At 38.8% G+C, this 15,706-nt stretch overlaps 1 protein-coding gene across 1 annotated transcript in view; it reads left to right on the plus strand.

Annotated features, from left to right (window-relative positions):
- The window catches only part of MLLT3 (myeloid/lymphoid or mixed-lineage leukemia; translocated to, 3), a 92,064-nt gene extending 79,379 nt beyond the window's left edge, over positions 1–12,685 (plus strand). The window contains exons 8-11 of the mRNA XM_015427772.1: positions 595–691; positions 5,726–5,797; positions 6,394–6,465; positions 11,414–12,685. Coding sequence (XP_015283258.1) covers positions 595–691; positions 5,726–5,797; positions 6,394–6,465; positions 11,414–11,545 — 373 coding nt within the window. The 3' untranslated portion in view covers positions 11,546–12,685. The remainder of the gene's footprint in view (positions 1–594; positions 692–5,725; positions 5,798–6,393; positions 6,466–11,413) is intronic.
- Positions 12,686–15,706: the final 3,021 nt, after the last annotated feature.

A 15,706-nucleotide genomic window follows, 5' to 3' on the forward strand; every position in this document is an offset into this window, starting at 1 on the left:
TGCCAGAACAGGGTAGATTAGGGCATCTTCCTCAATTAAAAGTTGATGTCCCCAGAGGTCCTTTATACCAGGCCAGAGGAGTCCACAGGGCATTGTACTTGATTGGACTGGAATATCTAGGATAGAGGTCACAGAGCTAACTACCTGAGTTTTCTTTTTCTATGTTTGGCCTCTTGTGCCAAGGCTACACCTTTCTTCAGCTGAACTTGCTAGCCATTGTATTGTATGATTAAAATTCAGAGCGGTCTACTCATGCCTGGTCTTGTGGCCTGTCTAGCTTCTTTTGTTTCACGCATCCGTCCTCCAGCTAAGGCTCACCCTGTTGTGTTCAGTAAATGACTCTTAGAAAGGTCAGGTCAGACCTTTCTAAGATTGAATGATGGGTGGGCTTAGTTACAGACCATAAGAGTTATAGAATGGGGCCCAAAATGGAGGCAGAATAGTAATGGCAACATAGAACAGTGGAAAACTTGCTTTCTTGAAAATAAAATCTGCGGTTATGAGATCTGGATATGGGTTGAAGGCCTTTTAAAATTGCTTTGTACATTGTTAACAGCCCACATGTTGCTCACCTGTACCTTTCTCTCTTCTCAGGGTTAGTCTAAGTGACGGCAGTGACAGTGACAGCAGTTCAGCATCTTCACCGCTGCGTCATGAGCCACCACCATTACTAAAAACCAATAGCAACCAGGTACCATTGTATGATGTTCCTACTGTTATCATGATCGCTTTTTCCCCCTTTTGCCTAATTATTGGGTTGGATCCTGTGATCAGCAGAAGGCTCTGATGATAGTGGATCTTCCCCACAGGCCTCCATCCCAGCAGTCCTTTCCAACCTTTGAGAGTTTATTCCAGGGTTGCAGAACCCATGTGGAATCATAGCCTTGGGAGGGGAACAGAATCTCCCTTCTTGACTCTTCTTTCAGAGGAGCTCACTTCGCCCTCCCTGCTGTTGTGGACTTCCAACTCTCATGGTGATTATTGTACAGTGGCGACAGCAGAATAAAGTTTCCTGGGGTCACAAATGACTGCTGGGAAGAGCACAGCGCAAGAAAGATCTACGATGCTTATGTCTGCAGCAGTGTTCCCTCTAAGCTGAGTTAGTGTGAGCTAGCTCACAGTTTTTTAGCCTCCGGCTCACACATTTTTGTCCTAGCTCAGGAAGGATGGCTACAGATCAAACTAATTTATGCAGTAGTCAAATTGCTCGCTCACAGCTTTAATGCCAGTAGCTCACAAAAAAGAATTCTTGCTCACAAGACTCCACAGCTTAGAGGGAACATTGGTCTGCAGAGGTGTGCATCTAACCCAATTACTTTTTTTAAAATTCTTCAAGTTTTGGAGCATTTGGGTATACAGTCAGAGCGACAAATCTGTCACTACAAACTTCTTTCCTAGTAGTATTATTGCAACACACACTGGAAGTTATGCAGCTGATTTTTTCGCTTGCACCAATTTTATTTTGCCTGAGTGTGAATTCACTGAGGTGTTAGATCTTCACTCTAATTTAACAGGAATGACAGCACTATTACACAAACAAATAATTAAAGACTGCTTTTGAATTGTATGGCTCCATTACCACAATTTCTGACTGAAGTTAAAAATAATAACATCACAAAAGTATTAGTAAAGTACTGTAGATGGAGGGGATGTAGGTAGACCTTATGTGGGCCTGGCTAACTTTATAACTATAAATCGTAGCATGGGCGAAGCACTTGGAGAAAGAGAGAGAGGGACATGGGCCTTCTGTTGCTTACCCTGTACACAATATTGGTATGCTAAAATCTTCACACCCTAAAAAGCCTAATTTCCCCTGTCTTTAAACTGTGTTATAAGTGAATTTACACCAAGAAACATTTGGCCTCTCTCCCAAGTTAGATGCTTAGCTCCAAACTTGATGACATAGGAGGATAGCCATGATCAGTCACCTGCTGTTCTTTTAAAAAAGTAAAAACAACCAGGCGGAAAGTTTGAATCCAACTTGGGACCAGGCCCATAGCCACAGGGGAGGGCATTGGGGCAATGCCCCCCATGGATGAGCTCCACTCCTGCGGGAATAATTTTTTTTAAAATGTAAAAATGTAAGATGAGTGTGAGGTTTCTAAAATGACCTCGGGCACAGTCAGGGAAGCCTCAGTCTCATTTTCTTTTTTTCTGGGCTGAAAAATAAATAGGTTTTTAAAAATGCACAATAAAATAAAATTGCAAAATGTAATTCGTTCTCATTCGTTCAGCAATCCATTAGCTGAGCCGAGTTGGGGAGTTTTTTTAGAACGCCTCCTGAGACCACTGCCGCCCCAGCAGCATGGTATGGCGGAACCTGCTGAGAAGCTGTACCAGGCCAAGCATGCCAAGCTTCCTGCAAGAAATGTGGAGGCAACAGCACCAAGGATTTGCTGTACCAGGCCATCATGGTACAGGTACTGCAGGCAGGGGCCTGCCTTTCCACCCTTCTGCCAGGGGTTCCAGTCCAACGAGCCATGTTGCTTGCAGTGACCATCATCTTTTGTAGGTTGGGCTCAGAGTATGCTCTTCACTCATCTGGCCAAGGGGGGGGGGAGCTGCCTTGAGGCTTCTGTTTCTCCTGTTCCTGCTGCACGCACAGCTCCCGGTGGCCAGGACATGGCGGGGGGGGGGTTGCTGGGGGAGGACAGTAGCAAGCTTCTAGAGTAGGGGACAGCTTTTCCTATGTGGAAACAGTCTTCTCGAGTGAGTGAGTGAATTTTCTGCTGGAAATTTGGTGTATTTATTGGCTTTTTTAAAAATAATTTTATGATGTCACGTCCAACTAGTGCCCCCACTAAGAATTTTCTGGCTATGGGCCTGCTTGGGACCAAGGCAGATGGCGAAAAGGGGTTAACCTTTTCTTGTTGTGCCATTTTCCCAATATAAATGGTGCCCCCCCCAGTACCATTTGCCCCACATTTCAGTAACCTTTACAATAAAATTCAAATACATGCAGGGGTGTTTCAAACCAAAGCATTGATCAACTGCTGTTATTGATTGAATTTGAAGCACTGTTGAATGTACTCAAATTTTACAATGTACTGAAAGACCTGTCAACAATTGTTTAATGAGATATTTGCTAATAAATTGTGTTAATAGGTTGGTGGAGATCCAGTGTCTTGTTAATAAGCAAGTCAGTGCACTATGCTAATTCCCAAATTACAGTTCTTGCCTTTTCATTTCCTTGCCTTTTCCCTGTTGCCAGAATTCATTTTTCAGATGCTGCTTTGCATTCTGCAGGGGTTTCCAGGACCACTTGTGTGTCTTACCCAAAACACCCAGAAGTAGAAAAAAGTTCTCCTAAAATCCTTTTTAAAGCGTTTTTTACTTTTTAGTTCCATTTGGGGAGGAATTCCATTTGGCCACACTTGAGGTTTTTGTTCACTGTCATTAAAGCCATAACTTGTTTTAAACAATGAAACATGATACTGTGTTTGCTATGCTGAAACACAATAGCCTGTGGGTGGTATATTTTCCTATAATATTCACAAAAAGACAGTCTTGTCAGCAGTGGACTAGCAGAAAATTTTCTCCAAAACAGCTGCTGAGCAGTTAGTCTTTATGATACAATAGCTGGAACATGATAAATTATTAGATTTTTTTACTGACTTGTATCCTACTACTCCATTCAGTTAAGTGAGGAGGAAGGAGCTACCCTGCCTCAGGGAAACGCTGCTTCTTGCAAAAGAAATCTGCATACTTTGAAGTGGTAGGGTACAAGACATTGAAATTAAATCCAGACAAAATAGAAGTACTGTGGAACAGAGGAAAACTGAGCCAGTGCAAAGTGTTCAAGCTGCATTAGATCTCCCCCCCCCCCGCAAGCAGGCTCATAACCTGGATGTGCTCCCGGAAACCTTACTGATCCTGGGTGCCCAGGTGATATAGGTAGCCAAAAGTAAGCTCTACCAACTTGGGTTGGTCTGTCATCTGCAGTCTTTCCTAGAAAAAGCAGACCTCATACATGCCTTAGTAACGTGCAATTTGGACTACTGTAACAGTCTACATGGAGCTGCCTTTGTAAACTGTTCAGCAGTGTAAACTCTTTCCGAATATGATTGCCAGGATGCTAACAGGGATGCTTATTGTTTGCCAGTTATGTTGAATGCTAGTTTGCTTCTGAGCTCAGTATATAGTGCTGGTTGATGTTCTCTAAAACCCTAAATGGCTTGAGTCCAAAGTACATAGTGAACCTCTCATATGCTGCATCTGGTATTCTGATGGTGGCTTTATTTGGGAGCTGCTTGGGGAAAGCAGTTGGTGGGAACCCCCACAAGGGCTTTCTCGGCTTTTGTCCCCACTCTGTGAAACACACACACACACACACACACACACACAATGATTGGTGTCTTCATTGGAGGTTTTCTGGCATCAGTTAAAAACATTTTTATTTCAGTTAGATTTGAGTCCAGTAGCACCTACTGTGTTTGACAAAGGGAGCTGTGATTCTTGAAAGCTTATATCCTGAAACTCTTGTTGGTCTCTAAGGTGTTCTGCAGACCAATATGGCTACCCTCTGTAACTAATTTTATTTCAGGAGGCCTTTATTAGTTAATTTCTTCTCTGGTGTGTTTAAAAATGTTCTCAGATGTTAATGGTGGTGAGTCCTGTTGATCTTTGATGATTTGCAGTCTTTAAAAAAAGTTTCTTTTGTACACACACACACACACACACACACACACACACACACACACACATGGTCCTTGTGAACCAGCCTAGAATGGATGCAATTGAAGGCCCTATTGCTTCCCTTGAACTCTTGCCTTGTGATTCAAGGACAGAGAAAGTTAGTTACACTCAAGTCATATCAAATTCAGTGGAACACATTGATGGTAACCAACAAGTGCTATTGATTTCAATGAAATTTGAGCACTGAGAACTTTTCTCTGAATTGGGAGGGACATTGAGCTCCTGCTGGTGTGGTTTTTCCTGTTCAATTGAGTAAAGTTAGGAGAGTTCTATCCAACAGAGCTTTTATTGCTTCTGGTTTTAGCAAATTGGTCAGTAAGAGCTTTTGGTGCTTGGACTCATGCTTTCTCTGTGGCTGGACCTGTGCTGTGGGATGGACCTCCAGGGGATGTGAGGAAGGCGGCAACGATGCACAGGATTCAAGAGTTCTATAAAGCAGAGCTCTTTCTTTGTGCATTTGATAGCCCATAAATGAAAGTTCTAGATTGTTTCCTTTTATTTGTATCTAATTTTATTTATGATGTGATGATGTATTTCTTTTAAAATTTGTTGTAAGCCACTTTGAGACCTGTTGATGGGGAGAAAAGCAAGATATAAATATTTTATTCTCCAAAAATGTGCATTTTTATGTCTGAATAGTCCATAAAGTGATTAAGTTATACAGATCCAATATCCATATATCTGTATATTCAATTGCTGCCATGACAGTTTCATGAGCAATTATTTCTCTTACAACTGTTTATTTTGTTAACATTCATAAAGCCCCTTTCCAGCGTTTAAAATGACTTATCCTCCCCTTTTCATTTATTTCATTTTGTATTGTAAATTGTTTTTGTAGGATATTTGACAAGAGGAACACACAGGTTAGATAAATAGGCTGCTAAAACATGCTTAGACAATGAAGTTTGGTATGGAATTTCTAACAGTCTTTCATTCTTTGCATTTCAGAAGCTATTTACTATGAAATGTACCTATTCATCTAGCCTTGTAGTGCCCGTAAATCATTTACTTTTTGTTTTTTGCTTTTCAGATTCTAGAAGTAAAGAGTCCTGTAAAACAGAGTAAATCTGATAAACAGATAAAGAATGGCGATTGTGATAAGGTATCGATGCCTAGCAAAAAGTAATCTTTAAATTATCTTCAATAAACGTACATCCTGTGTTCTAGAAATATTTACTCTTTCAATATGTAAAAGGTTGGTGGTTGAAGTCTTATCTTCATGAAGTACTACTTAATACTGCCCTCAGCATTTTTGCATCCCCACATTAAACTTGTATAGGATGAGATAACTTGTTCCATATTCTCCAAGACTAACCAGTCTCTCTCTTGAATTGCATGAGACTCAAGTCCCATTTGCATGTTACATCGAATGCATGTACTGTCAGCATATATATTTATTTATGTATTTTTACTTCATTTATATCCTGCCTTTTCCCCAAAGCAGCTTACATCATAAGAGTCAATGTTTGTACACTTCAGAAATAAAACTAGGGACGAGTACCTGGATAAATGTAGCACATTCAGCTGTGCATGCATGGAATGTAATATAAGAATTACTCAACTAACATACAAAGAGAAATATACAAATACACATATGTACACACAGGATTTATATGACATTGCAAATGCATTTGTGACTCAAGTTTTAATACTTAACAAAGTGTGTTTTGTCTCAAATTTGGGATGACTTATTTTCAGGCATATCTTGATGAATTAGTGGAGCTCCACAGAAGGTTAATGACGCTAAGGGAAAGACATGTACTACAACAGGTGAGAAGATCTCTTTTCTGTATGAAACACACTAAATTTGTCAGTCAAGAACCTTAATTTGGTCTTCTGGTGTCTAGACTTTAATAAGCCAACAGTATAGACTTTAATATGTGCAGTTTATACTCAAAATAATAGCACATCACAAGCTTTTTCTTTGCCCTACAATATTTCAATTATGTTAGCTTTAGCTATGTTGAAGGTTGAATATGATATTAGATTTATTTTTAGGGATCGTTCATAAAGTTACTGTTTTGAATGTGATGGCTATTCAGTGGCAAAGCTCAACTTCGTGTGTCTTACCACAAGAATTTAAGGGCATTTCATTTCAAATTTTTTAAAAATAAGAGTCCCCAAGTAACCAAGATGACAAAAATTGATCTTTCAGAGTTTGTATCTAAAGTCTGCTTCAGATACTGTTTTTGTATAATAATCAAGAACTGATTGTAAAATAATACAGTAAAGTATATATTTTGGTTGCAAAACAGGCATAAGATGGGAAACATTTATACTTCTGACCAGGTGTAGTCAGAATACAAAATAATATATATGAAACAGTCCTCTGTGTGTGTTTTATTAACATAACCCTTTATATAACATTAGCAGTTATGGTAATTTAACAATAGGTAACAAACCTACGTTTATAGTAAGAGAACGCTTAGCAGAGAGTCAGTCCTGGTTCTCTGTCAAGTATATCTGAATAATAAGTATACTCTTAAAAGAAAACTTAGATGTATGCCTAAAAATTAGTGAAATGGCCCTTATTCTTTTACGAGCTTTTACTTCGTATTGATCATACAAATAAACTGTCCATTGGAGCCATTTAAGAAAATAGGATTGAAGCTTACATTCTATTCACATAGGTGTCCTGGGAACTGCTGTACTGAGAGACAGGATACATACAATCCCTGGGCTAGATCCTTTTTGCTAAAGAGGGGATTCTTCTGGTGGACAAATCCTTCCTCGTTGGTGGAAGACTCTTATTTAAAGGCAGGCAGCCTTTGGACACAATTCATTACAATTTGATTTCCTAATTTCAGATGACTTCTGAGCCAATAGGTGGGCTGTGAAATAGTAGCCATTTTTCAGTAATTACGTCTGCGCTGGACAAACATGCTACATGTGATTATTAAGTGCATGTGCTCACAGTGTCAGGAACATAATGACTAAATGTCAGGAATGTTAAGGAATTTGGGTGCAGGAGAACCAGGTCCAGTTCCTCCTCCAGTTTTAACTTGCAAGATGGCCTTAGTTACTTTTAGCCTAACATTAGGTTTGTAGGCTGCAGTGAATAAACCAAGAGAATTCTGTTTTATGACCTATCCAGAAAATAAAAAATATGTTTCTTAAAGTTAGCCCAGTAGACCTGTAAAAGGCCTGTCTTAAAGGTTTTCAGCCCTTCATATATGCTTTGTTCTGTACAGACCTTTAAATTGCTCCAGCATGATAAATGGCAGTGAATTTGAAGGGAGAATGACAGTATATAAATGGAACTGTACTTTAAAACAATAAAGTGCAGCATGTTTTATCAAGAACAAATAAGACTTCCTTATACCTTGCTTCTTGAGTCTCCTGTTAAAGTATTTTACATTAGCAATCGGAAATCTTGACAGCTTTAATCTTAACTCTTTTCCCCCCAATGTTTTTGAATAGATTAAGAATGTGAGTGCTGATATGAAAGACATTAACATAACTCCCTTTGGCAGGTGGTCAAGAATGCCCCTAAAGCTTTCTTGGCTATATCTTTATATATTTGTCCTTCTATTAAAACTGGAGGGGTCATCTTGCTCAGCTGTACCAGGTGGGCTTTGATACTGTAGCTGTATTTCTAAGAGGCCAGGATGAAGAATGGGGTTCAAATGTTCACGTTGCTCTTAGCTAGGAGTTTTAAAAGTATAGATAGCGATCAACAAATGAGATTTTGTTTCTCGTTTCCTTTAAGAATGCTCCATAGCTTAAAAATGCATCTGTTAACACTTCCTAAATGCTTTTGAATTTCCAAAATTTATTATTGTGGGAGTTAGTGGAAGGCCCCATTCTGGCACAGTATCACAAGAACATAAATATCAAATTTAGTTCCTTTTTTAAAAAAAACAAAAAACCCCAACGTTGAGGAGTTATTCTAAACTTTGTCTCGTTCAGTCACAGCAAAGTTAAACATACTTTAGCAGAAGGAAACCCAGAAATTATTTCCAGGTTAGCCATTGAGTGTCATGGCTATAGTCGCAACATATACCAGGGCTGCTCATCACAACATGAGTGGGTGGCCATTTTTAAAAATGATGCTTCTCAGCAGGTTGGCCTATTAATTTTTGGCAATTTTTCATGAAATTCTATTACCTCTTGGTAATCCAGAAACACACAAGAGATGTGGCAGCTGGGAATAAATAGCCGAAATCGTTGAGCGCACCTGTACAATGCAATGCTATGCAGTTATTCCAGTTTAAGTTCATTGATTTTGTTGGGTTTAAATGGGAATAAGTATACACAAAATTGCACAGTTAAACACCTAATCATTATCCTTTGTTACCTGGATATCAAGTTGCCTCCTGTGAATTGCTTGCTAGCACTCTTTCTCATTTTGTGTGTGTTTGTGTGTAATTTTGATAGCATTTACTAAGATTTGAAATTTGTATAATATCTACCACATGAAAGTTAATATCTTACTTGCATTTCTGTAAATCCATAGAACAAGTTAAGGAGTAAATGGTTCGTAACTCCTGTTCTTTTCCATTTCCAGTGATATGAGCAGACAATAAACAAAGATATGTTTTAACACAGTTCAATGAGACAAGCAAACTATAAATCATTATGATACTTGTTACAATCCAACTGCTACCTCTGGTACTATAAAATTTCATTTACACTCATACACACTGTATTACAAAAAGGTTGCACAGTTGAAAATATCAAAATGTAAATGGGAGTTCTTTTTCCAAAAATCAAAGAAAGATTTACAATTAACTGAAAAACAAAATCAATTAATTTGGCTGTCTCTCAATCTGACCAACTCCATCAGGTCAGAAAGTTTTATTATCTCCCAGGCTTTATTAATCTGAGATTTTATATTCAACCTTTCTGTCTTTTTCCAGTTCTGTGCAAGTAATTGTTTCTCATTTCTCACACATGGTGTTCTTCCTGCCGTGTCCTAATTCCAGTTGCCAAAATACCTGCCCCCTCCCCTCTGCACCTCACATTCTGACCAGAAGTTCCAAGAATGTGAAAGGCTACTGGCTAGCAAGCTCCTTGGTTGCTCCCCCCCCCTTGCTTATTAAAAATGGGGAAGGGGGGGAACATGCAAGGTGGCACCTCATCTGTCTTGCATAGCTTCTGTCCTTTCTGTTTCTAACAAGCGAAGGGAAAAAGATGGGAAGATTCAGTTGGCATTTGTATGGTGAACAGATAGCTTCCCTTTGGGGGAACCACGGGGGCTGATTGAGGTGGTTTACTGCCTTGTGTGCAATGAAGAGCTACAACTAAAGAACATAACATACTTCAGTGGGACTTGAGTGGTATCAGCGAATCACTGGGTTACAGAACAAAGGAGGAAGGTGATTACTGTAGGTGGCCTATGGTTGGTGCAGAAATAAGGGGAATTTTAAATGTGTGTGGCTGGGGGAAACAACTGATGCTGAGTAATACCACTTTAAGTAACTTTGACCTTGGAATTTCCTAATCAGTTGGGATTCTTTTTTGAAGGATATGGAAATGAGATGTGATTGCTTATAGCACTGGAAAAGTGAACTGTGGCTAAAGGATGCTTTCCTCTTTTATTATGTTCATCGGTTTTCCATGCTTCCTGGTTCAGTGCGGCATGTTTATGGATAATGCAGTTCACAACCTTACTTTATGTGAACCTGTTTACGTTCATTTTCATATTAAATAAGTTCTTTTATCTCTATAACAGAAAGAGGACAATTCAGTCTTCTGAAAGACTTAAAAAGAGTTCTAAAAAAAGATTTATCTGTGACCTTCATTACTAAAAACTAACACAAGTGATCTTGCAACTGCAATACATTTCATAGATTAAGTCTTTTGGTGCCATATTCAGAGCAAGTGCTATATAGTCAGAGGTGATTTTCTTGCCCAGCTGTAAGTGAATTGTAGATTTTAAAAATACTATTCGAACCAAAACAACACATGCACATTGTTTTTCTTGAAGTCTGAATAGGCACAGTTCAGTTCAGAAAAAAAGACCTCTGCTTGAAGTTGAAACCAAAACTAGGATTCATTTACTGAGGGGGAACATGAACATCCATTGCAGCATTTCATGTCATACATTGATGGCTGCAAATAGTTTTAAGTGGACTTGTGAAGATATTTGTTTAAGGTATTACTGGTGAAGTAAGTACACATTGGATCATTGTGGGGATATCATGGTGCTATATAAGTTCTAGTTTCAATCTGTGGCATCTCCAGTTACAAAAGATCACTGGAAGTAGAGTTAGGGTAAGAAGGACCTCTGTTTGAGGTCCTGGAGAGTGCTAGTCAGATTAGACCATTTTACGAGGTGGCCATATCAGCATTCTGTTTGAATTGACAATCTACATTTAAATGCGATTACTAGTGGGGGAAACCTAATGTTTGAGTTTTATTTTTAATTTAAATTTTATCTAACAAAACTAACAAAAAACTAACAAAAAGGTGTGATAGAGAACAAATGGTGATTAGTTTCAGAAAGTTTTAGGACTTTTGCCCTTCAGGTTCCTATCAGAATAAGACAGTCTTTACCTTCTTCCTATATGCCGAAGCCTTCACTTGATAAAGGAGCTTAAGGTGCCGCAATCCAAAGGAGGGTCCAGTTTGTCACCTTCAGAGATTTGATGGCATCTAGAGATAGGCCTTTTGAAACCATGGCATCAGTGAGCAGGTTCACATTGTATGTTCCATGGAAGGGAGAACCAGAATTTAAATTGTAACGTATTCTCTTTCTTGCTTTTTCTAATGACAGATTGTAAACCTCATAGAAGAAACAGGACATTTTCATATCACAAACACAACCTTTGACTTTGACCTTTGTTCACTGGACAAAACTACAGTTAGAAAATTACAGAGTTACCTGGAAACGTCTGGGGCATCCTGAGGACACAACTTGTGGCTGCATCAAAATACTGTGATCCTTTTCTTTTTAAAAAAAGAAATAAAACATTCAGAGTGATGCAACCAAAATGGCAAAAACAAAAAAAAATCAGCCAACTCTCTTCAGCTTTATTTTTTTGTTAAAGCCAGTCATCATCTCTTAATAAAGGAGAAGAAAAGTGACAAGCCTCAGAGGATTGATCTTCTCACCAAGGAAATGCTCTGGAAGAGTTAGCCTGGATAGCCTTGAAAAAAAAAACACTTAATGAATGTGTATGGTATCATGTATCTCTCTCTGTGGTTTTCCAGGCCACAAGACGAATGCATGTTCAACACACTGCCTTATTACATAACTGATCTATTTATTATTGCATACGTATATTCTAAAGTCCTTGAGGGAATGACACTACCAGATGTTACAAGTCCTCGTGTACCGCTTACGATCCTTTGGTGCAATGAGCCACCACCGTCACAAGCCTTCTGACCTTACTCTCCTTTCAATGCCACTTTTTTCTGACTCTTTTACTATTCACTAAAAAACAAACAAACGAAAAGTACGGTCTTGTTTCCCACTTCCAGTCTCCAGAAACAAGATACAGACAGAGGGAGCAGGCCAAAAGTGGCCTGATTTTTTTTCTCACTTTTTTTATTACACTCTATCTGCTGCAGCAGAATGGGTCCCCAGGCTGTAATCATGTATTGATCATGGACCATGGTAGAAAATGCACCAAATAGGATCATGACTTGCTTTTCTAGCCTTAGTCAATAAACCATTAGGACTTTTTATTAAAGAGAAGTGTTACTGTCTGCTGTCCTGAACCCACCATTGTGTTTGCCATCAACATCTTTGTGTCTGTTTCTTTCTTTTTTTTATGTTACATTAGATATCTACAGAAGTGAAGGCACTCAAGAGGACTGCCATTAACACAGGGACACCAGTCCAGTTTTCTGTGGGATTGTTGTAGAAAACCTTAATTTGGAGGCATTTATTGCTAAAGCATTCCAGCACTCAGCTGCCAGGAATATGCAGTCCAGTCTTTTGTTACAAAGGGGAGGGGGCATTTTTTTCCCTTTGATCCTACAACATACGTTCTGTTTAGATTTTGATTCCAGCTCTTTTCTGTCTGCTAAATGAAAACTCCCCCCCCCCCGTTTAAATTGTTGTCAAACAAAAACTCAGTGGAAACGGCTTCCAGTTTTCAGCACTTGTTTGGTACCCTACATGCTTCTACAGTAGGGTTGTCACCCAATAAAAGACATTAGTCGATTAATTTATGACTTTTAATCGATTAATCAAATAAATCTACGTAACTGCGTGTGAATAAATAATAGTTCTAAAGTAAAAAAAAGTCTGCTTTCTTTTTTTTAAGCTGGTGTACGCATTTGTCACCACAAGCAGCTCCTTAGAAGAAATATTCCCTCTCATGTAGGAGAGAGGACAATGCCTATTCTAGGGTGACACCTGCCATCTGTGGGGGGTTTGGGTAACTATATTAAACGTGATTCAATTCTTAAAATAAATATGCTGCCTCCTTAATTGAGGGCACTTCTTTTAATCAACTAAAAGGGGCTGAACTGATTAATTTAACCAATCAACTCAACTTGGCAGCCTAATTTCTGGAAATATTTCTTTTCAATTAAAATGAAACACAAATATGTTTATTAAAACAAGCTAGAAACCCTTTACAAAGGTGAGAGTTTCCTTCCCTAGATGCTGTTAATTTTTTTGGCCAAATGAAAGATGCTTAAGAAATACTTGGGACCACTGGATCTGCCAGCCTTAAGGCAAGTCTGTGTTGGAGAGGCCAGTATGTTTCCAGTCTGCTTCCTTGCCATATGTCTTCTGTGGCTACAGAGTCAATCTACAGTAGCATTTGAGAGTTTATTTTTATTCCATGTACATGTTTTTGTGCAGTTGCAGGTTCCAACTAGGGGGTGTTTCTTCATAATCAAGTGGGAATTCTTAACACTGTTTCTTTAAGTCCAAAGAAATGATTTCCTTTCATTTGTGTGTGTGTGTGTGTGTGTGTGTTTGTTTTTGAATTAAAATGTTGTTTGACCATAATCTGTGGAAAGTCTTTTTCAGGCTTCCGAAAGAACAAGTGTACTTTTCTTCAGTAATGTTATGACTCTTATTGATGATTGGCATGAAACATACTTGAAGCGTTATGTTCTTTTTAAGTCCACATGTTAATTAATGTGCAATTGTTGGGTGGGAGGGAAGGGAGTGGGAGGTTTTTGAAATCTCTTGACATCAAGCATATGATGTGATGTTGAAGTGTGGAGGGGGATATTTGGGTTTTTTACATTTTTGTCAACATTTTTTATATGAAATGTTTGAAAAATCTAAAGGCGAACTTTCACTTTTTTTAATAGCACACAGTTGACATGTTTCATTTCAATTCAGTGCAAAATGTGTACTTTTGGGGGTCCATTTTTGACTTTTCTAACTAAATTTTGTGGCAAAAACTCTAAAGAGGGTGTTGGAAGGAGCACAGCCCCACATAACTTTTGAATAGATACTGGAAAGTCAGTTTTGTTTTTTAAGTTTGTGTTTTTAGTAACTGGCAAAGTAAGTCCTTGGAGCTGCAAAAAAAATTAGTAGCTGATGTACAGAATTTGTGGGGGTGGAGGGGTTAACTGTGTAAATGGAAGATTACTGCAGTTACAGTAGACTCTTAACTCTGACTTGCATGTAGCTCATCAGTCATCCTTATAAAAATGTTAGTTCTCTAGTTGGATGAGACTGAGGATGGAATAAACACATTTCAGCTGCATTTGTGTGTGTTGAAAGTGAAGGGTGTTTTCCACAAAATTCTGGTAGAATAAGAGCTGGTAAGTGGTGTCCTTTTTAAAAAATTAAAAAAACCTTAGTTATTTTGTATGCTGAAACAAAATAAATCATTTTTCAATTACATATAGTCATATTTCTCTGATAGAGAAACCAGCCTCTAGACTGTGCGAAGGGGGGGTTGTGTGTATGTTTTAAAAGGGGTGGATAAAACCTTACTGCATGCATTCCTAACCTTTGTGCCAGTTACATCATCCTTTCAGCAAATGAGCAGTGTTTTGTCTGAATAGGGGCTTAGCCTCAGAAATGAACCTTTAGTGCCACATCTCAGACCTGGGACCTGTGATGATACAAAGCAGGATATCTTGAAGCTCATGCAGAATACCACAGTCCCTTGTTGTATATCTGGAATTAATAAGCAGAGCTTTCAAATCTAAGGGTATGTGTATCACTCACTCACTGTCTACCCCCTCCGCACCATTAACCACTATGAAAGATTCAATTGTTCAGGATTTTATACAATGCTAAACTGGAGTTGGTAGAATGGAAGCACACAAGCTTCACCATAAAAATCTGAACACCTGAAAACTGGATGTAGCTCGTGCCACACCATAAAGCACAACTTGGGTATGCCAGTATTGGAGCATATTAAAATGCTTTGGATCACACTTGACGTTAGTCGAGAGGGCAACTGCCCATGCAACCGGCAGCTAAATGGCTAGCTTCTCCTTCCCTGCCCAGCACTGGGTCCTGACATCAAAATATGCTGTGTCTCCTATTGATCGCCAAAGTGGAACAGACGTTCAAAAATACAGAACGTAGTGATGTCAGCATGCAGGGTATTAGAGATTATGGTAAGGAAGAGGGAGTCAAATAAGTATCATTGACTTTAGCCCTGCAACCATACCAAGATGCAAGACATACCAAGACACAATGCTCTAGTTTAAAATAACCTATCTTTAAACATTTATCTGAACAGGGAAGAAATGGATGCAGCCTAGAGGACACCATCATGCTTATGTATCACTGAGAATTGACCATAGTTGTAGAGGAACACAACTCGTATAGTTGTATTTTATAAATCTTTTAATTAGGAGAGCGTATTGAGTTGCGATTTCATGCTTTTTTCCCATCTGCTTTCTTGTGTTTATTAATGTGCATTTTTTTTCAGCAATTCTGTTTTCACCCAATCTTCTTCTGTACATAACAGTTGACTGCCTTCCATGCTTCTTGGTGTAGGCCTCTGAATATTGTTCTTGACTCACTCCCTTGTGCCCACTCCATATGTCTTGTGTATGGAAGATATGGAGAGCCACATTTCAGAATAGTACAGACTACTGTCTATAATGTAAATATGTGCGTTGGCACTTGTGT

Source organism: Gekko japonicus, unplaced genomic scaffold, assembly GCF_001447785.1.
Source record: "Gekko japonicus isolate JY-2015 unplaced genomic scaffold, Gekko_japonicus_V1.1 scaffold487, whole genome shotgun sequence".
Lineage (NCBI taxonomy): Eukaryota > Metazoa > Chordata > Lepidosauria > Squamata > Gekkonidae > Gekko > Gekko japonicus.